This window comes from Pteropus vampyrus, unplaced genomic scaffold (assembly GCF_000151845.1).
Source record: "Pteropus vampyrus isolate Shadow unplaced genomic scaffold, Pvam_2.0 Scaffold66, whole genome shotgun sequence".
NCBI lineage: Eukaryota > Metazoa > Chordata > Mammalia > Chiroptera > Pteropodidae > Pteropus > Pteropus vampyrus.
Genome location: NW_011888847.1, coordinates 2,762,305 through 2,784,792, shown reverse-complemented (window position 1 = coordinate 2,784,792; position 22,488 = coordinate 2,762,305). Strand labels below are relative to the sequence as shown.

General features: G+C 46.5%; 1 protein-coding gene and 1 pseudogene across 1 annotated transcript in view; both read left to right on the top strand.

Moving 5' to 3' along the window:
• Positions 1-22,488, top strand: part of PRKCE (protein kinase C epsilon) — a 483,732-nt gene that overhangs the window by 440,283 nt on the left and 20,961 nt on the right. The window contains exons 12-14 of the mRNA XM_023531274.1: positions 5,794-5,932; positions 10,417-10,605; positions 13,732-13,878. Coding sequence (XP_023387042.1) covers positions 5,794-5,932; positions 10,417-10,605; positions 13,732-13,878 — 475 coding nt within the window. The remainder of the gene's footprint in view (positions 1-5,793; positions 5,933-10,416; positions 10,606-13,731; positions 13,879-22,488) is intronic.
• LOC111740619 lies at positions 12,018-12,136 on the top strand (annotated as a pseudogene).

Sequence of the window (22,488 nt, the reverse complement as noted above, 5' to 3'; positions counted from 1 at the left end):
GATGATTCTAAAGTTCATATGGAAAAATAAATAAGAGTAGCCAGGAAATTTTGAAAAAGAAGAATATAAGGAGACCAGCCCTACTAGATTTTAAAACATATTATAAAATTATAATCATTTAAAAAGTGTGGTATAGATTAATGTTATAGAATGAAGATTATAGAAATAAATCCAAATACATGTGGGGATCTAGCACTAATATTTGATAAAGGTGGTATTTTAGTCAATGAAGAAAAGATATAAACTATTCAACGTATGTAATTGAGACAACTCACTAGATATCTGGAAACAAAGTTGGATCTATACGTTACACCTTTTATTTGGACAAATTCCAAATACATGAAAGACAAGTTTATAAAATGAAAGCATCGAAGTACTAAGAGAAACCTTGGGAAAATACTTTTATTAACTTTGAAAGGGGTAAACCCTTTCTAATTAAAACATAAAATCCAAAGACCATAAAAATAAGACATCAACTCAGTTACAAAAATAAATAAATAAATATCAGCATGGTAAAACCACTGCAAGCAATGGCAAAAGTCAACAGTAAACTAGAACAAGTATTTATCATTCTTAGCCCACACGTAGTTTTTCCCCTAATATAGAAAGCTATTAAAAAATCAATAAAAAACAAATATCACAAAAGGAAAATGAGCGACAGACAGTTCACAGAAAAAAATGCAGATCATTTTTAAATATATGAAAAATACTTGAACTTATAGAGAGATTTAAGCGTATACTAAGTAAGATACTATTTTCACCTATCAAACTACCAGAAACTTGAAAACATACCATGTTGGCAAGCAGACGCCATCATATACTGCTGATAGAAGTGTAAATTGTTCAACCTCGAAAGAGGGCATTTGGCAACATCCATTGAAATCCACATTTTTGTGTTATCAGATTCAGAAATTTCTTTTCTAGGAAATGTGTACATCACCTTTATATATGTACAAGACATCATATGTACAAGCCATCATATGTACAAGCTTACTCACTGCAGCCCTGTTTGTAACAGTGCCGTATTGAAAGCATCCTAAATGTCCTCCAATAAATGTGGTGGAGTGCTATGCCGCCATAAAAAAGAATTCGGAGGCTCTTTATGTGCCAAAACAGAATGATCTCCATTATATATTAAGTGGAAAAGGAAAGGTAAGAACAAGTGCGTATAATAAGCTCCATTTAGTTAGAAGAGGGTAAATGAATACTGTACCAACATACCTCATTTTATTGTGCTTCACTTTATTACACTTGGCAGATATTGTGTTTTTTACGAATTGAAGGTTTGTAGCAACCTTTCATTGAGCAAGTCTACTAGCACAATCTTTCCAACAGCATTTGCTCACTTCCTGTCCCTGTGTCACATTTCGGTAATCCTCATAATATTCCAAACGTTTCCATTATTCATATGTTTGCTATGGTGATCACTGATCAGCGCTCTTCGATGTTACTGGAGCAATACCCTCCACCAGCAAGAAGATTACGACTCACTGAAGGTTCAGATGATGGCTAGCATTTTTTAGCAATAAAGTATTTTTAATGAAGAGATGTACATTTTTTTTTAGACATAACGCTATTGCACACTTAATAGACTACAGTGTAGAGTAAACAGGACTTTCGTACATTCTGGAAAACCAAAAACTTCACGTGACTTGCTCTGTTGCCGTATTCACTTTATTGTGGTGATCTGGAACTGAACCCACAGTATCTCTGGGATACACCTGTATGTATTAACATTTTGTTATTTATATGTAAAGTGTAATCAAGAGGGTGCACAGAGAATGAATAAAAAGCAGTTGCCTGCAGGGAGAGAAAGGAGTGCCTGAGGAATAGATGCAGGAGAGAGAGTATTTACTGTATGCCTTTTTATACTTTGGATTTTATGAAAACATGAATGTATTACCAATTGAAAAAAACAAGTGAAACTATTAATAGATAAACTTAAAAAGCAAAGGTTAGTCACGTTGACTCATATGTTAGGAAAAAGATATTGCTGCATTTTTTCCTCACTATTAAAAACATGACACAACTCCTTAAAAATGTCCCCAGTCTTCAAAAGTACCCTGGCTTTATATTTGAGGACTGAGTAAACAGGGATTAATATCTAAGCAGAAGTCGTTCTTTACAAAGCTGTCAGTCAACAAGTTCGATGAGTAGCTACTATATGCTCGGCTGTGACCCAAGCACCATGGGAACTCAAGAAGGAGACATGCCCACTCACCCAGCCTTGCAAGCTGGGCCTCAGAGCAGGCCAGGCTGGGAAACAATTGTTCATGATCCCCCTTCTCAGGGAGGCTGAGAGGCCCCTGGTGAAGAGGCAGCACTTAAAGCCAACAGGTGGAAGAATCGTGGGGCAGGAATAGGAAGCAGCCATGGGTCCTGGGACAGCAGTGCTAGAATGGAGAAGAGAGGGGAAACTGAGGCGATCCCAGTCGTTCAGCTGCTGCACAGCAAGCAGAATCCAGGGACACGGCCTACTCTCCGCAGCCCTCATCTCCCACCACCTTGTAGGGAAGGGCATGCTCTCTTTTTCTCTGCCTGAGCAAACATGGCCCTGGGCTTCTCTGAGCTCTCCCACCCATGGAAACCCCACTCAGGAACTGACTGAGAGCCCAGGACCAGATATCGGTACTTTTCTTTCTAATGAAACTGAAGATCCCCAGAGGAATAAAGTTCTAGAATGGCCTTTCTGGCCCCCCAGGGGTCTATCAAGCTTCACTAATCTTCCTGTCACAAAGGAAAGGAACATAAGTCACTGTCTCTTCCATGGGACTTGGTTTTGTGTGGGGAGTTAGAGTTTTAGAGAAATACAGACAGCAGGGGTGGGGTCTCAGGAAGTGACTAGTGGCAGGATTTCAGGCATCAGTCACAGGATGGTGGGAAGAAATGGGGTTTTTTTTGTTTTTGTTTTGTTTTTTATTATGGTGACATTTGTTAACGAAATCCATTAAGTTTCAAGTGTACAATTCAACAGTAAGTCATATTTATTTTGCATTGTTTGTTCACCTCCCATAGTTAGATTTCTTTCTGTCACCACATATTTGACCCCTATTACCCCATCTACCTCCCCCCTCCCCACTTCCCCCTACTCTCTGGTAACCACTAGTCTACTGTCCATGTCCATGATTCTCTGTTTGTTTGTTATATCTGTTTGTTGCTTTTAGGTTTATTTTCCACATACAAGTAATATAATGTGGTTTTCAACTTTTTTCGTCTGGCTGATTTCACTTAGCATGATTATCTCAAGGTCCATCCACAGGTCACAAATGGAAGAATGGTTTTAGCGTGAGGCCTCCCTTTGCCACACAAAGGGGCAGCTGACTGCAGAACATGCTCCACCATGGTGGCCATCCTGGGCCTTCAGTAAGAGAGAGCAGCTTCATACCCCAGGGAGAAGTGGGAGCAGGAAGCAAAGGGACGGCGCGCATCTAGGTCAGGCTCAGGGCCAGGGCAGGGAAAGAAGAGCAGGAGTTGGAGGAAAATAAGACATTCCACCTTCACTTGCTCTGAGTAGGAGCTCTGAGCAGAAGGGAAAGGCTGAGCCTGATGTGCCGGAAATGCTGAGTGGCAGTTTTCAGAACAAGGGCAAGGTCAGGCTGGTGTGGAATCTTCTGGATCTTTCCATTCATACAAATTAGAACGAGTCCTTTCTGTGACATAACAGAGGCTTTAAAAGAGAGCGCTCTGAGCAGTAGCAGATGGGATCCTTTATAAATCTGGAGTTAGGGGCCAGCATTTCAGAGAAGTCCACCCACATGAAAGCAGGAAGGCAGCGGAGTACAGCTTCCGAAGCAGGGGACCAGGTTCAGGTCCCAGTTCCACCAATGCCCTGTCACGTTACAGAAATTGCTTACCTTCTTCCCACTTCTGTTCACTTCTTTCTGCCGCAGTAATAGCTGAGTGCGCTCTTCCTAACTTTAAGTATTGTTCAGAACATGAATGTGGTTTGTAAACCTCGAGGTGCTTTCCACATGTTATTGTTATTATTTTGATGAGTGTTGCCACGGTGATCATTATATGTGCTCCTAGATCTTGGAAAGATAACTCTAGATTAGAGAGTGTGAAGGGGCCATAACTCAGTGGGCTATAGGTCCACCTTTCAAGGACTCCAGCATTGCAGATGGGCAGACAGAATACCTGGTTCACTCAGTTTCCTTATGAAGGAAGTGAGTGTAATAGTACTAAAAACTTAATACTTTTCACACATTAAAAAAAAAAAGCAAGCCTAGGAGCAGGAATATATCTGGCCCATCTTGATAGATGAGGTAACAGACCATCAAGGTGATTTTACCAAGACCAAGCCATGATAGTGATTAAAACCCAGGCCTCCATGCCAGAGTCAAGCTGGTATTCATCTCACTGTTCTCCCACCCCCAGCCAAAGTTTAGCCTTGACCACACGCAGTGGCCAGGGTTGGGAGTCAGGGACCCCTGGTCCCAGTCGCTCGCTGGTTGGGCTCACTCTTCTTTCTGTAGTTCATGAGCATTTGCTTAGTGCAGCACATTTTATGTGCTCTTTCCTCAAGAAGTCCCAGCTGTAAATAGAAACGGCCACGGGTGCAAGGCAGGCAGGCCCCCAAGTGCTTCCTGCCCCACCTTTGTACTCAGGCCTGAATCCTGATGGTGGAGTTCAAGTCCAGACGCCAGCAGGCTTGTGAAAAGGGCCCCTCTTGTTCAGGGAAATGGGCCTTCTTTGCAAGACCGCCACCCACCTCCCCCCACCAGAGTAGCTCAAAGGCCTTGGGGTGCGGGGGAGACCCCCATTCAAAAGTCTGTGTTCTTCTATGGGACAGATCCAGGGTTTTCAGACTTCGTTAGTAGGGAATTCCTACCCAGAACCCCAGATTTTATGCACGATCTTACACAGAACCCAAACTGTAACACAGGCCACAAGGGAACTGCACTGGTTGAGACTGGCTGCCTCCACGGCCCTCACTCACTGCACAGAACTACTGTGCTCTGGGGGTCCTGGTTTTTGCAATCAGTGTGTCTTCCTTCCTGCCCCAGGCCCTTCCCTCACTCGTCCTGCTTGCCCCGAGAAGACTGATCTTGCAAATACATGGTAGCATGCAGGTAGGGCTCCCATTGTCCTCAACATGAACGTCAAACCCCTCTTCCTGGCACTCTTTGTGGTTCATTTCAGCATGCCAGTCTTACCACACCATTTACTGAGACCCAGGTCTCTGGTCTCTTCACTACCTTTTGCATCTACTGTGTTGGACTTCCTCTCCCTCCCACCTTTTCTCTTCATGGTCTTTTCAAACCTTACCATCTATACAGGCTTCTCTTGAGAGTCACTGTTTCCCGGAAGCCCTCCTGCCTGCACCAGCTGTCAGTGGTTTCCCTCCGAAGTGCCACAGCTCACAGAGTTGGTGCCCTATAAAGTAGCAACTGATTCTTATGTGATTTTATCTGACTCATTGATGTTAATATGTGTTATTCCTCTAGCTGATCTGCATGATTAACTTATGAAGGAAGGGGGATGACTTGCTTCTTTCTCTTATAATAATATGAATTTCAGCACATAGCTTCAAAAAATAGCTACTGACTTAATATATTAAACTACAGCAGCCCTGAGATATTCCTGGGGTTGCAGAAGCTCCTCTCTCATGTTGGGGAGAATGTAGTCTCCTTTGGGGGTTGGCCATCGTGTGCGAGACCTGAACTAAGTTTGGTCGCAAGCCTCCTCAAGACATTTCTTTCTGTAGCAAATTTCCCTAGGATATGCATCTCTCTCTAACTCAAGAAGGCAATCAAGTAAAGCATTAACCATGTGATTCTGCCCATCTTGCAGGGATTTGAAACTGGACAATATCCTTCTGGATGCAGAAGGTCACTGCAAGCTGGCCGACTTTGGAATGTGCAAGGAAGGGATTCTGAACGGTGTGACGACCACCACATTCTGTGGGACTCCTGACTACATCGCTCCTGAGGTAAGACCATGTGCAAAGGGCCACCTCCTCTTGCTGCTAAAGCTGATCCAGGGCTTCACTCCCATGGACTAGAGTCATCTAGTGCTGCGGGAAGCCTCGAGAAAACCAGGGTGGGTTCCAGGGAAGAGGGAGAAAAAGGCTGCTGATTTCTCCACAAGGAAGTGGTTGTGACGGGGGAGATATGAGTGAGCCGAGAGTAACAGGCCATCCTCCAATCTGGACGGGTCCTCCTAAGCATTATCCGGCCCAGAGCTACCAATGAAACTCGGCTCAAGAGAAATTTGTTGACATGTATTGTTGTTTTCAGTTCTTAAGAAACAGGATAAAGGAGCACTATTGATAAGGCAACGATTTACTTAATCAGATAGAATCTGCCTCAAGTTAAACCAGGAATTATTTACCATTTCTAGTGCAGTGGTGATTCTACATAGGAAGTACGTGGATCAAGGAGGAAGAGGAGACTAACTGACTCATAAATGGAGATCAGAGATGTTCATTTGAGCCTCACCAGTAGGTTGCGTTTTGTGAAAGTTTGGATGTTTTGTTCACTATAAAGAGTTTGTTTGCCTTGAGTTTCTCTAGGTCAATCTTGTCCAACTAAGAGATCGTGTGATATGATTCAGATTTAAGACATAACCTATCTTAGATTCTTAATAAAAATGGTCTTGAGGGTTCTGACACATGTAAGATGCGAAGGAAGCACCAATCCCCACTAAGCATTGCCCATGGTAGATTGGTATGTGTTAGCACATTTAGATTTAATTTCCTTTCAGTGGGCATTGTTTGAGCACCTGCTGGACACAAAGCAATGTAAGGATGAAGAATTGACTAAGACACTGGTGCTCTCTTAAAAGGACATTTGGTCTAGAGCGAGTGACAGCTAAGTAAACAACTAATTAAGTAGAACAAATAGGTATGAAACACAAGATGGTATCCTCAGGAATCAGGGAAGGCTTCTTGGAGCACCTGGTGGATGATTTGAGTCCTAAAGAATTAGCAGGATTTCCTTTGGTGGTGGGGGTGGGGAACATTCCTGAAAACAATAGGGAGGATTGAGTGGGGGTGGGGTGGGAGAGGAGGTTCAGTATCCCTGGGCTCTGTCCCTTAGGGCAGGGGCTATGTTTCTATTCTGGGTACTTCCTGGATCTAGGACACAAATTGGGCTCTTAGTAATGGTTTGTCGAATGAATAAATGAATGAGAATTTGGGATACTCCAACATGAGCAAAAACAGAGGGGTGAGAACATTTCTGGCCTTTTTTAAGAAAGGAAAATAGTGTAGCTAGAACAGAGGATTTCCTGGTGTTCTTAGTAATGAAAGAGATTAGGACCAAGGAAAATGACCTTTATTCTTAGATCCGTGGACCCACTAAGGGCTTCCCATTGTAGAAAGGTTATAATCAGACCTGTCCCAGGAAGAAGATGGGCATCAGCAGTGTGGATCAGAGGGCAGAGCGAGAGGGAAGGACGGTTGAGACTTTTCACAGAACAGATGAGACACAGGGAGGCCTGAGAAGGGTTAGTGAAGTGTGAGGACAGTAGTAGGTCAATTTGCGTTAGAACCTTTATCTTCTAAGAGCTCTGAAGTGTAGAGATTTCAGTCTGTCTCTACTACTGTGTTCCCTTATCAGGAACACTAGGAATTTAACCTTCAAGGAGAAATCGGCAAAAGCCAGGGCTCTCAGTTGCTTTTTCAGCATCTTTCTCATTTATCCTTTTTCGTCAGAATGCTTGGTGTCAGTCTCTCCGAGTTGATACTAGAGTCAACGGGTTGAAAGCCTGGTGTAGTAGTTAAGGACCCAGCCCAAGACAAATATTCACTATATGGTGAACAAAACACCCACACAACTTTCATGAAAGACGGTTCATTGGCGAGACTCACAATGAACAACTCTGATCTCTGTTTATAAGACTCGGATCCTCTTCCTTTCCATTCTGCACTCATGCCCACGATGCAGAATCACCACTACACGTGAAATGACAGACAATCCCTGGCCTTACTGTAGGCAAATTATAGCTGATAAACATATTGCTACCTTCATCAAGGGCTACAGAAAGAGTGGGTGAAAGTGTGCCTCTAAAGCATTAACACAGTGCCTGGTGCATAGTAGGCACTGGGTAAATAAATGGGGTCTCCATTATTGCTGGCTTGAGCAGTGGGGCAGGAAAAGCACAGACCTGAGAGTTGAGATTCTAGGCCAGACTTGACCACTAATGCCCCTATGTGACCTTGATCAAGTCACAAAATGTTTTTGACCTTCAGGTGCCTCATCTTTCAAATGGGAATAACAATTCCTGCCCTACCCACCTCATCAAGCTGTTCTGAGAATCTAATGAGATTAGAGCGTGGAAATGTTTCAGAATGCATAAGCCTCTATTCAAACAGGAGGAGTTGAGAGGTGCCTGGCTAACCTTGAAACCAGAAACACCTTCTGAGGCACTAGCTCTGCCCCAGAGCTTCTCTTCCCACCATGTGCCCTTGGCTAACACCCATCGTACCCCCTCTCCTTTCTCCACATCCAGCCCCTGCTCCCCAGGAATTGTAGCCAGCCCTGGGTGCCTGGCATCATCAGACCCAATGCCTGCCCTTTTCTTCTACCCCAGCTCTAACCCACTCAAGGGGTTGGCTGCCATGCTGGATGCCCTCCCATGACATGTGAAACCTTGCCCTTCTCAGCAGCTCCATAACAGACAAGATGATTAGAAAGCAGATAATTAGGGGCAAGCCTAAAAGGAATTTTACAAAAGATGCTACCCAGAATGGGAAGGTTCTGGAAGGGGCCCAGGAAGGGTAGGCAGGGCCGCTCTGTGGTTCCCCCAGTGCCATCCTGTCAGAATATAAGCAGGCCATCTCCCCATCAACTTGCAGAGGCATCTTCAGCTGTGCCACCTCCCAGAGGCTGGCCGCCTTAGCACTCAGAGTCCTCTGAGCCAAGGAGAGAAAAGAGCATGCCTAGTAGGTCACAGACAGTGGGCACATGTGGCAGCCTGTCTCCTGAGTGTTGGAACTGGGCTGGTCACAGTGAAGGCTCAGAAGAATGCTACTGCCCTTACCACCTGGTTGTTTAGACATGCCCCAGGAAGACAGTTGACCATGAAGAAATAACTGCAATCATGGTAGTATGTGGAACTTGCCTACAGATCTTAGGAACAAGTAAGGGACTTAGGATGTCAGAGGATAGGAGAAAGACAAGGGAGATTCAAGGAAGCTTTCTGGAGGAAATGAGTGATAATCATGACCTTGAAGGACAGAAGTTGGTTGTCCTGTGGTGAGACAGGTTGGGGCGCTAGATCTTTCAAGTTTGAGGAAGGTGCTGGCTTTGGCTTTAGAACAGAGCGACATTGCTGGCTCCTCAGGACAGTGGAGCCTATAGCTCTGACCTCTAATAGACACCATGTGCTAATCACTGGTCTAAGAGACCAGAGATGCTCACCAAACAGATCACCAGCCCCAAAGAATTTACAGTTGGCCGTATTTGCTCATATTCTTTTTCTTTCTAAATTTGAAAGATTAGTCCTAAATTGTATTTTTACTGTTTTCAAAATCCTTCTGCTCAAGTCTTTTTATTTAATCCCAAGCAATCTAATCTCTAGAAGGGTATTTTGAGTAGACTACAGAAAGCACATATTTGGGGGTTCAGCTTCCTCTTCTGTCTATCTTGAAATCTGAGAACTGAGCTGGAGCCTTGTTTTGGGACAAGTTGCCTGAGTAGTTATCCGCCTTAGGTGTCCTGAAAGCTGCAATGATTAGGCAATGGTCTTTGCCATGTTGGATGCCTTGAATAAAAGGAAGGGGACCTGGGGCTTTACAGAGACAGGTAAACAGGGGATCCATCAGTAAGGGTTGTGGGAGCCTTGAGGAACGTAGGAAGTGAGTCTTTCCTTAGAATATGCAAGAGCATAGTGTCCTTTGTGATTAGAACACAAAAGGGTGGGGAGACTTATTAACTATAGTTTCTTTTCCAAGAGCACAGGACTCAGGTAAATTCAACATTGTTACCATTTAAAGACTGAGATTCTACTCAACTTTCCACTCAGTAAGCGGTGTCCTGGACTGTGTGTGAGATGGGCGACCTGAATTTGCTGCACACCATCACTTACAGCCTGCTTGTGTCCTTCGTAGTCTGCATCTTGCTCCTCTGACCCTAGTTTTATTGTCAAAAATATGCAGTTTTTTTTTAACTTGGCTATAAATACAAGTCAGGAACTTTATCTGGTGCTCAAACAAAGAAAACAGTGAATTGTACCCACTGGAGGACAGACTGTGGGTACTGACGTTGGAGAGTTGATAGCTGGCTTCCAACATTGTGCCTCCCAATCTGAATTTGCTGATTGAAAACCTAACTCAATGCAACGCAGGGCTCCACTCTGTGAAAGAGCAAACTAGAACCGAAGGTGCAGTTCTTCCCATGGGTATTTGAGGCACAGGCATGGCCACTGCTGGGAGTTTTTGGCGCGCTCTGACGTTGCCTGGTTCCCGAACAGATCCTGCAGGAGTTGGAGTATGGCCCCTCGGTGGACTGGTGGGCCCTGGGGGTTCTGATGTACGAGATGATGGCTGGGCAGCCCCCCTTCGAGGCCGACAACGAGGATGACCTGTTTGAGTCCATCCTCCATGATGACGTGCTCTACCCGGTCTGGCTCAGTAAGGAGGCCGTCAGCATCCTGAAAGCTGTGAGTTGTCACCTTGCACCCACATTTCTGCTCCTCTGGCCTTCCCACCATCTCTCTCTCTCTCCTCACTCTGTCCCTCTCACTCCTCCCTCCCTACCCGCACCCCCATTCTCCCTCTCTCTCTGTCTGCTTTTCTCTATCCTACCTGGCCTTACCACTAAATGGAAGGAGTTGAGGGCAGTTACCACCAGGAGTTCAGGAGTTTGGGCCCAGTTCGGAAGGCTGCTGCCGAGGAAACAGGGCCTGGGATGAATTGCTCTTCTTGTGGGAAAAGGACAGCGGGTTTATGTTTCCTGAGGGGGGCCGTGTCCACCAGTGAGTGTTTCAGAGGGAGCAAAACAAACCCACACTGCGCTGGGTTCACGCCTGCTGCTTAGGCTCCGAGACTGGGCCCTCCTTGCACACCTGCCACTGCGGCCTCTCTTCCTCTGGGGCCTGTGATGGGGAAGAGAGAGGAGAGGGCACCGTGCGCCTTTGTCCATGATGGCATCGCTCTGGCCGAAGAGCTGTTTAGAAAAGAAGCGTCCACTCAAGATCTGTGCAGCCATGCTGAATTCAGACAAGTGGTAGAGAGACTGTCCCTGCCCCTACAGATAATCCCTCGTATGTGAACATTTTTACTGCTTGCTCAGTGCAGCCATTTCTACAACATAAGACACTGTTCTGCACCCAGTGAGTTAAGTTGCCTATCTCCCTGGGAAAGGGCTGTGGAAGCTAAGGTTCAGGGAAGCTAAGCAGATCAGCTTACCTGGGAAGGGTCACCCTGCTGGGCTGAGGCAGGACTGGAGTGACAGTGTAGGAACCTTGACTTCCAGTGCTGGCTTTTTTCACTCATCAGAATGCCCCAGTAGTTGGCATACCACAGTCACAAAATTCGCCACATCCAAGTACCCTCTCCACCATGATTTCCTTTTGTTGTTCTTTCAATCAGCTCTCAATATTTACCTAATTATATGAATTTTACAAAGAAATTTTAAATCATAAGTAGAAAAACAGTATCACTTGCCATAACTAATTAACAAAAATCATCATATGAAAATGTTAAAAAGACATGAAATCATTGTGTAGGTGTCTTAGGGGACACATACCATATTTTGGAAAATGACACACAAGAACATGTTACTTTTTGCTATAGTTGTTGTTTTCCTACCTCTTTCCCTTTATCCCTCACTTCATGCTTTCCCTCTCTTCCTCATCTGCTTCCATTTCTCTCCCTCACTCTTTCTCTTTCATTAATTTGGTGAATATTGAACTACTATTTATTGAGTGCTTCTGATATGCTGGGCATTATGCTAGATACTAAATATTGGTAAATATAGCAGCCATTGTCCCTTCCTGTGGAGCTTACGATCCAGCTGGAGAAGGTGGGCAATAAATAAATACATCCATACATGGTCAAAATAGGGATAAGAGTCTATGGCCATGCTACCCTGAACAAGCCCGATCTCGACTGATCTCAGAAGCTAAGCAGAGTCGGGTCTGGTTAATACTTGGATGGGAGACCACCTAGGAAGACCAGGTGCTGTAGGCATAAAAATATTTTTTAAATTTTAAAAAGGGATTGTAAACTGACAAGGTCCTTGCAATCTGTGAGGTCAACCAAAGGTTACCTTGCCTAAAAAAAATGTAGATAAGAGTGCAAATACAGTATGTTTATTTATTCATTCATTTATTCAAAACATATTTATTGAGCATCTAGTATGTGTCAGGTGCTATGCCAAGTGCTAAGGAAAAACCTGTAGCACCCAAGGCAGCCAGAACATCAGCCCAGCACAGCTGGCCACTTGCCCAAGGCACCGGACACCTGCCTGACACACCTTCCTGTGGGCCTCCCTGCCTGCACCCCACCTAGGCCCTTTCTGGATGACCCAGAGTAGTGGTTCTCAACTAGAAGCATTTTTCCCACACACACACACTCCATCCACCCCAGGAGACATATGTCGATGTCTGGAGATATTTTTAATTGTCATAACTTGGATCAGGAGGTACTACTGGCACTAGTGGGTGGAGGCCAGGGATGCTGCTGAATGTCCCACAATGCACAGGATGGCCCCTGCAACAAAGAAATATCCGGTCCAAAAATGTCATTAGCACAGAGGTTAAGAAACTTTGACCTACAGAGATTCAGAAGTTAGAGATCATGTATGTGTCAGCTGGTCGGTGAGGGCGACGTCTCTGAGAGAAGGCAGAGCCTCTGGCTCAGGGGCAGCTTCCTGAGGCGTGAAAACCTGTGTGCTTATTCGTAGCCCTGATACTCCCTCCGCCTTGGAACACTTCACTTCCTCACATTGTCGCTGGATTCGGGGCCAGGCCAGGTTTTCCATGATTCTGGCCACTGAGCTGTGTCTCTGAGAGCTGCTGCCCATGCGAAGGCAGTGCTGAGTTCTAGAGGCCATTTGCATCATAGAGCTAAGCAGTGCGCAGCCTGTGCGTGGTCATGGTCAGCGGCAGTCCTGCTGCCTCCCGTTCTCACCATTGTCTCACACGCACACACAAGTACAATCCATCAATGTGGGTTTTCACAGACAAGCATTGGGAAGCATTAAGCATTTCTTTTTCTTGTTTTCATTTTTGTTTTTTAATCTTTTCAGCTACGTGGGTATTTTGCCAATTCCCATCTTTAAAAAATGGGAGGGCCCAGATCCAGGAAAAGAAAAAGGCCAGGAAGTGCCTTTGATAATTTACCTTCACATGAATATCTGTTCCTCTTTCCTTACCTCAAGAAGGACTGTTGACCTCTCAGCGTAAGCGAGTTTATCTTCTTCCCGAGGAGAAGATGTGAGAAGTAAGGGGAATCAGAAAGTCGCTAAGAGCCTGAGTCCCAAGTCCCCGCTTGGTACCTTGCTGGTTGTTTGACCTTGGCCAAGTTAATTAGCCTCCCTGTGCCTCAACTACCTCACTTATAAAATAAGGATAATAACAGCATAATAACCCTCAGAGGGTTGCATTTAAATGAAATGAGTTAACGTACCACGTTTAGAACGGTGGCTGGCACAGAGTAAGTTCTATAGAAGAGTTAAAGGGTACCCTGGAGGGCAAAGTGTTGCCTTGGCCGGCTTCCATCTTTCCCTCAAAGCCTGCGCCTGCTGGGCCTCTGTCACTAATTCTATGTCCTCATCCCCGCAGTTCATGACTAAGAACCCCCACAAGCGCCTGGGCTGTGTGGCGGCACAGAATGGCGAGGACGCCATCAAGCAGCACCCGTTCTTCAAGGAGATTGACTGGGTGCTCCTGGAGCAGAAGAAGATCAAGCCGCCCTTCAAACCTCGAATTGTAAGTAGGGCCCAGGGCTCATCCTGTCCCGTGGGCCGGGCATGGGTACCACACACAGAAAGATAATTTAGGGCACATCTTACAGCCAAAATGATAAGGGCAGGAGATAGTCAAGACACCCCCTAAAAGAGTCCCTTCGGCCCTAAGAGCTCACTGTAGAAAATATACAATTTACAGCCATAACCAAGATGATGATTTATATAGACACAAAACAGTTTTCATTTTAATAGATTTACTTTTTTATTTTGATCAAAAATCACACATGATACTAGTTTTCCATGTATGGTAGAGATATAAGGTTTCTTTATAAATAAACAGGTTTGTTTTTTTAAATAAGTCAATTTAAAGAAAAATATTAACTAAATAATAGGCATAGTCATTATGTAGAACTAACACAGAGCACGAAGTTGCTACTCAATGGCTGACATTTGAGAAGGACTGTCCCCACGGGAACCCCCGGGGGTGAATCCTTCAGAAGCCCATTCCTTAGACTATGCAAAGACCTTCTCTCCCTTCTCTGCCCACTGTTTCTTCTTACTTCGCTCCGGCCTCAGCATATATTTCCAGGTTCTTAGGCCTGTTGAGATGATGCCGTTTAGAGGGAGCGCAATTAAGGGTGTTTGAAGCTCAGAGGTTGGAAAGAGGAACAGAACAGTTAAATCTGTTCTTAACACAGAGAGCAAAGACCGTGTCCTAGCAGTGACCTGCTGAAAGGGGAAAGGTCAGCACTAACTCTAACTGTCCTTAAAGTTAGTGAGAATATGATCGTGTGCACGTATGTGCATGCATGTGTGTGTGCCCATGCGTATAAAGGGAATACCTATTTTTGTTGGCTTTTAGCCCTACAGGGCAATCATTCAGACAGAAAATTTGGATAGCCAGCTGGCCAGCTTACTGGGAGTGAAGGGGGTGTGTAATATAGGAATTTACTGGGCAGGAGCCCCAGAGTGGTAGGGCAGAGAAAACCTGAGATCATCCAGTTAGCTCTCAGTCACCCTGCATTCTGTCAGATGTCAGATGACCCTTCCTCCCTCACTGCCAGGTACAGAAAACGACCTTCCTGTGCTTTGTGAATCATCAGAAAGGAATTCCATTATATTTTAGGAGGTTTTATGAGTGGTGATTGCTGATAGGGCTGTGAGTCTCAGAAATATTCCAGGAGGGGGTTAACCTCTTAGCTGAAGGGCGTGGTCCAGACCTCCCCCAGACTAGAGCATGGCTGATTGATCTTCCCTGGATGCTTAGTCCTGCCTCCATGCCTCGTCTGCTTGGTTTTTATGATTTTCACCGGCTAGCACACAGCTTGGAACGGGCTAGATTTAGGTTCACCTCGTTTTGGGAATAACATCACCCTCCACCCCTGTCCATCTCCCACATAGCTCTGAGGCCCACTGTGCCAAGCCCATGCTGTGGGTTTGGGACAGGGCTCACTGCACATGCTAGCCTGCCAGAAGGCTGCCTCCCCTCTCCCAGCGGTCTTTAAAAACAAGATTAATACCGCCCCTGGCAAAATGAGGGGAAGTTGGAAACCAGAGGCCAGATAGGGAAGAAGGAGAAAATAGAGCCTCAGATCTGAGGGTGACATGTTGATTTAGGTTTAATCTAAGTTAATCAACTCAAAGAAAATTGGGAAGTAAAGCTAAGTAAAGAATCCGGGTCCAATAAATGGGAACCCAGTACAAGTTCAGTGAATGATTGGCCAGCACAGGTCTACAAAATGATTTAAACTTGAATTTGGACTCCACGTTAACAAAACGACTTAAAGCTAAGCTTGTGAAGGGCTGGGGCAGGGCTGGAGGGTGAAGAGGACAGGGCAGGCCCCAGCAGACCATGAGCAAGCGGTGTGAAGGGAAGAGAGGGCCTGGGGTAGGGCAGAGGCAGGGGTCTTTGCTAAGAGACCACACTGAAGCAAACAATTAGGGAGATCTTTAATGATAAAAAGTGCAAGGAAGTGTTATAGTACAGATTCATGGAGAAGAGTCCCTCACTGGGGTAGAACCTCGCACCAGTCCAGCGGAGGAGAGCCCTATGAGATTTCAGGCTGAGAAGCGCTGGTCCCCAAAGCCCTGGAAGTACCAGTGGTTCTTCCCTGGGGCATCCACCCTCTGGGCTGAGCTCTGAGCCAAATGAAAGTGCAGACCTGAGAAGAGTAACACTGCGAGGGGGGCCCAGGTACGAGCAGTACCAGTACACCCCTGGGTCTGGGGAGTCAGGACCACCTGGGGATCAGGTAGGACCCCATCTCCACTTGGAGCGCAAGGGCCCCATGCTTTCCTTCCTTGGACCTCTGGAGAGGATCTCCCCCACCGGGAGCAGAGGGCAAAATTCTGTATGTTTCCTTTGCTGAGGGACTCAAGTCGGCTGGGAGGCCTTACCACCCCCTGAGAGGATGGCAATGAAAAAGGGAAGGGGCTGTCCAAAAGCTCCCACCTATTACAAAGTGTCATAGCCTTCCCGAAGCCTGGCTTCCTCATCGTCTTGGAAATCATCTTCTGTACATGTTCCTTCTCACTCCAGAGTTATCCTCTATCGTGGTCAGGGAAGAGGGCGTTTATTTGGTTGGTTTGAATTCAGTCTGGTGGAGAGAATTAGAATATCTGAAGGAAAGATAAATAGGGAGAATTAACTTGTGCAAGAGGTGTATCAGATCATATTTTGAGCTGAATAATGTTGATCCTTACAGAGCCCTTGGCTACAGGTCTGTAAAGATTCACTCAAGTTTTTTAAATATCTGGTCACATTTATATTCTTGAGGCTAGGGATTTATCTCCAGAGAAATAGCAAAATTGTAAAAGAAAGAATAGCCCACGTCTAGTTACCAGGTTAGAAAGGTGTCCCAAATCTGTCCCTAGGTTGAAAACTCTTTCCTGAAAAATGTTAACGGCACCACCCTAAGTCATCTGTGGGCTTGTATACAGCAGAAACAAATCTTACGTTAAATTAAAGCCTACTGCGGTGATTAATATACTATACTTCTCATCTCCGAAAGCCTTGCAGGACCAACGTGAAAACTCATATAAGGTTTTTATAAGCCTTCACACACACACTCCCAACTGACTCAGGATTAAACCTGAGAGTGTGGGTACCAGCCTGGCTCAGATATGAGCAGTGAGCATGATTCTGTGCTCCATAAACAGGGTCAGCCTTACCCCCAGGCAAAATAGATAGCCACCCATAAGAGGTCACTGGAGAGGCACTGGGAAGCTGAGGTATGTCCCCACAGAAGTTGTCTGCTACTCATGGGGCAGGGAGTTCCATCACAAGACAGCCTTTCAGTGTCACATGACTTGAGGATACATCGGCTGCTTCTAGGGAGAACTGGGAAAGATTTTGACAGAGGAAGGAAGGAAAGCTGGTTTAGAGGCTGAAACTGGGAGGGAGTGGCCAGGATAGTGGGTTGTAAGCAGCCCACTACAGAATGAGGTTCTTAGATCTTAGGGACGGACTTTAAAGTCAAAGAAAAGACACTGTGAGAAGTGGGAGGACAAGTCTGAGCGAACATCGCTAGCCTTGCTATTTGGCGGTGGCCTCAAAACAACACAGGGCACATGTTTTAGCAGGTGAGGAAACCAGGTGCACAGACTCCCCTGATCTCGTCAGACTGAAGCTCCCCAGGGCATCTGGTCAAGGGCCTGGGGCCTATGGGGGAATTCTGGGTCTCCTGTGTCCTGGACTAGCTCCACTTGCTCCCTACCCATGCTGTTGACCTCACCTCAGAATGCTACCAATCCCCAGAAACCTGCAGAATAGCTACTGCCCCACTCTTCAGCTGGCTGTACTGAATCTGGGGACTCTGGGGTGGGGGGGCAGGGCGTCTGTCTGTCTGATTCAGGAAGGGATTGGTTTTGTCTGGTGGTAGGTGCTAGAGCTGAGGCTGGGTGAGGTCAAGCCATCTAGTCTAAGACTTAAGAAGAGCCAAGACATAGGGGCATGTTTTTCAGAGCTCCTGCCCATCCCGACTCCCATGGCATGGTTGGATCCCCTCCTTGGCATAGCCTGCCAGTGGGCACAACGAGCCTACACTCTGCCCAGGCTGGCGCAGCTGGAGCCTGGGGTCCCCAGATTACCCCCAAGGGGCTGAGGATATGACTGGAGACCAGCTCCCAGACCTGATCCCCTCCTCTTCCATAGGACCTCACCCTCTGAAGATAGCACCGAGGAGATTGTCCAGATTCACAGCTGGTATTTGGCCTCTGGTCTGCTTTTATCACATACCTCCACTGGCTGCTGTCCCCTCTAGGCCTTTGCCTCCTTGAAATGTTTGCTAAACTGAGATTTCTGCTCCCTGGCGCCTGAGCGTCCCTGTCTAACCCCTGCCCTGACTCACCAGCTGTCACTGGTCCGCTGGGTTTCCTGCCTTCAGGTTTATTTATGCCCCTTTGCTCGAGCCCCCACCCCACGACATTTTCAGTGGCCCCTGCTTCCACATGCAGATTTTCCTCTCACTTGTTCTATATTATATATTCTCCATCCTCCACTTTCTCTTCTATCCTCCTTCTGTCCACCCACATACTCCACTAATTTTGCACAAATGATATGCCATCAACAGTAAACCAAAGACTTGATGTCATCATATATTCAAATCAGTTTTCTGGGGGTGGCTGGCTTCAGAGCTAGGGCACACAGATTGGGTGGCAGACACCGCAACAGTAGAAGGGAGGGAATAGAAAAACTAGCAAGGTTGGAGCCTAGACCTTTGATGCTGGAAAAAATCTCCAAGCATAGAATTAATTGGTCTATCCCACTGGGGATTTGGGTCCAAGATGGTGGCATCATCTAGTTGCCAATTAAAGTAGCACATTTAGCTTTCGTGTTACTGGTGGGCTTGCCTTCTTTGGGGACCATGGAGGGCAGAAGTGATGTGTTTGGTGTGGTCGAAGGACATCATCTGACTTTGCAGATCTTGGAGGTATTTTGTTCACTCCTAGCTCCCCTCCTGTGTACTCCTTTTTTCCTCAAAAAAAAAAAAAAGCATGAATCTCTGAGATTATGACTCCCAGGGCTTTGGAACCAGAATGTGGGGAAGCCAGTGGAAGAGGGAGAGATATGCCTCCCCAGAAACCTAGCTGTCCTCAGCGAAAGCCAAAGGCAATGAGGGGAAATACCGGCCAAGTAAACTTCTCTTTGTATGCGTGTTCTCTCTTTTCAAGTTTGCTTCAGTGTGAATGTCCCTCTTTAAGGTAAGGCCTCCAGAGTGGGGAGTCTCTCCAGGTAGGTGAGCCCTCAGGCCTGGTGACATGGAGGCCCCGTTCAACCTCATGATCTGTTTTCATCCAGCCATCCACACTGCATGGCGGGACGCCCGAGGGAGGCCTTTCCTGCATGCTCCTGCATGATCGGGCTGTGCTGAGAGAAAACTGGGAAGTGGGCTTAAGACCCTCACACCCTCACCAATCTAATGGCCTGAGGAGGAGCCCAGCCAAGCAGGCAGCCCCTTCCCCTAAAGTCAGCCTACCTGCTCAGGGACCACCTGATGGCATGGACCATGAAGACAGCCCAGGTGACCATTAGAGGCTGGCCTCGTCCTCCACCTGGCAGAGCAGGAACGGGGCCCTACTGGTTCCTGCAGCCCGTCAGTCAGGACATGCCCGCCCCCCACCCCCAAGATTGTCCATACCACAGTAAGAGCCCTTAGCCCCCAAGAGGCTACAAGTTCCGTCCAAGAGCCAGGAGCCTGGTGCAGGGCTGGGGGCAGTCCAGGAACCTGTTTTTGGTAGTTGGTACAGGTGGTGGCGTGGTACCGTGCGCATGGTACTGGCTTTGACCTCAGAGAGACTTAGGTTGGAATAAAATTGCTAGCACCTTGAAATTCACTTTGCCTCTGGACTTCTGGCCTTTTCAAGCCCCCCAACCTCCTAAAATGAGGATGAGAACAGCTGCTCAAAGAATTATTAACAGGATCAGATAACAAAACTAAGATGCTTCGCTTACTGTAGATTCTTAATACATTTTAGTTCCTCACTCCTCATTCACCACCCGCTACCCAGCCTGTTAAAGCCCCTCTTTTTTTTTATCTCATGACTCCAAGAATCACAAGTTAAAGATTGTAGGAGGTGGTGTGAGGTTTGGAGGCTGGGCTATCGAATCAGATTCAACCAGACTCCATTTTAGACTATAGGATCTTGGGAAAGTCGTGTTATCTCTCTGAGCCTCAGTCTGCTGACGCGTAGAATGGGGATAATAGTATCTACCACAGGTATAAATTGCTGTGAGGTATAAAAAAGCCTCACGTGTGAAGTGATTAGGCCAGTCCTTGATATACAGTGAGTGCAGGGGATGGTGTGATGCTGATAGTGATGGAGAGAGTGGGGGTTTAAGCCAAGGGAGGCTGGACTGGATGATATTCCCGTTCCAAAGGGATGGAGGAGCCAGGAGTTCAGATGAGGGATGACACCATGTGGTCAGGGAACCAGCCATCATAGGACAGAAAGGCACATGAAGACTGGCAAAAAACACAATTCAGACTCTGCCAGAGAGCCTGCTGGGGCTTGATTCTGAGGTAGGGGAGTCCTAGGAGGAGGAAGGCGCTGCAAGACCCCAGATGCCAGGATTCCCAGCCCTTTCGCCCCTTGGAATATCACCCTAATTTCCCACACTATCTAACCCCACCACCACCATTATTCTGTGAACTGGCTCACTACCCGTCCTTCTTCTGCCTTTATCCTCAGCAGCGTTTTCTGCTGACCATAGCGGTGTGGCTCTCAATGCCCCAGCCCTGAGATGGTAGCTGCCATTGATGAGGTGCCATGCTAGTACAGCAGCTTCCCAAGTACTTCTAAGCTCAGCAGCCTCGGTGGAGTATTTTTGACAGATTTCTCTATCTGCGAATTCTGATTACAAGAGCATTCCTGCAGCCTGGAGCTGAGGGTCCTATCTGCACATGACTTTGGTTCTCCTCATGGTGAAGGGAGGGATTTGGGCCCTGAGCCGGGCATTTCTATATGCTATGAAGGTTTCATTTATGACTTAATAGCTATTGAGTTGGGATTTGCCTTCATGGGTTCATCAAACTAGTGTTTATTGAATTAAATCTTCTCCCCGCCCCACTGGCACTTGAAGTAACACTTACAGCCTACCTGGGCACTTAGGACCTACTGAGCTGTGCCCGATGACAGAAGGGAAGAGCAAGCGCAGTCCGGGAGAGTTCTCCAGAGGAGCTGGATCTTGGCAGAGAAAGCCAGGAAGGGTTAGGAAGAGAGGACTACCTGGGAAACGGCATGGAAAAGGGAAAAGTTGGATTCATATCAGCTCTTTTTGAGAGGTATTTATTGAGCATGTACTTTGTGTTTCCTATGAAGCCTTACAGTGGAAGATTGACATAGGAATCCCCTACTGTCACCTTAATGTCACCACCGTGAAATGTTTAGATGGCAACAGTAGACTCTACCATAAATACTTAAAGACTATGAGTCAATAGTGTAAAATCCAGACTTGACTTTGGGAGGGGAGTCTTGTGGTTTGCCACTGCAGATCAGAGAGCAGAGGGAGAGAGTTGGCATGAAAAGGAGGCCTCTGTGAGTCACGGGAGCCACTTCCCAGCAAAAGGCTTGTAGAAGATCCTGTTTAGGTGGGCCACTTGAACTGTGCCCCCCCCCTCCCCCCCGTGCGGGAAAGGCTAAAGGGTAGCCCAGAAGCCAGGAGCAGAAGGGCAATGGCTAGAGGCTGTGTAATGTGCTTAAAGTAAAAGCAAGAAGAACATTAAACCGCCCCCAGGGGCTCAGTCCTCTATCCCTGAAGCCAGCATTTTGCTCTTTGAAAGGTACAGGCACCAAGAGATATTTGCAAGCTGACAGGGGTCCCGGCCCATAGCATCCTTTAAGTTCAGCACCTTGATTCTCCAGGGGCACATCTGTCATGGAGCAAGAGAAGCTCTTGGAAACCCACTTTTGCATCTGGGGTGATTGGTGCCCGGTGTACTTCCCATTGTGAGTGCTGGAGTAGTGGATGGTAACAGAATTGGACTGGGTCTAAACTTCACACTCAACTGTCATTTTAGAATTCTGGTATTTGACAAACACACAATAGGTTTGTAAAGGTTCATTAAGATTCGATATTAACCTTAGTCTTTTCAAAGCAAGAAGGCCTGGCTCGTGAGCCTACAACCGCTGACCCTCTGTGTTATTCTGGCTACTCTTTTCTGGGACCTACTCCACCCTCAAAGGGGTTTCCTTAGAGCACAGAACTGAATGATAGTGGAGTATTTCAGGTGTGTGAGCCCAGCTAGGTGTGGAGGAGGGTCAAGAATGGCTAAGACAGTGAAATATGAATCTTGCCTTCAGTAAGGAGATGGGAAGATAAGCTAGAGTGGGGCTTATCAACTGAGATCACTTACAAAATAAACCAGACCTTGACTTGGGGCTTCAGCCAGACTCCCTTCTCCTCCCTGCAGCTACTGGCATCTCAGCTAGTGTCTAAAAACAGCAGGAGGTCTTCCTGGAGAAGCATGGCAGATTTATGCTACAGGTACCCAGTTACCTAGGATATGGGCGTTCCACCTAATCCTTCGGAATACAGTCACCCCAAATCATGAGACTTCAGAATTTCACCCCCACCCTATATCACAGACAGTGAGATAAGAGGAAAATCTAGACGGAGCTGGATGCTGGTCCC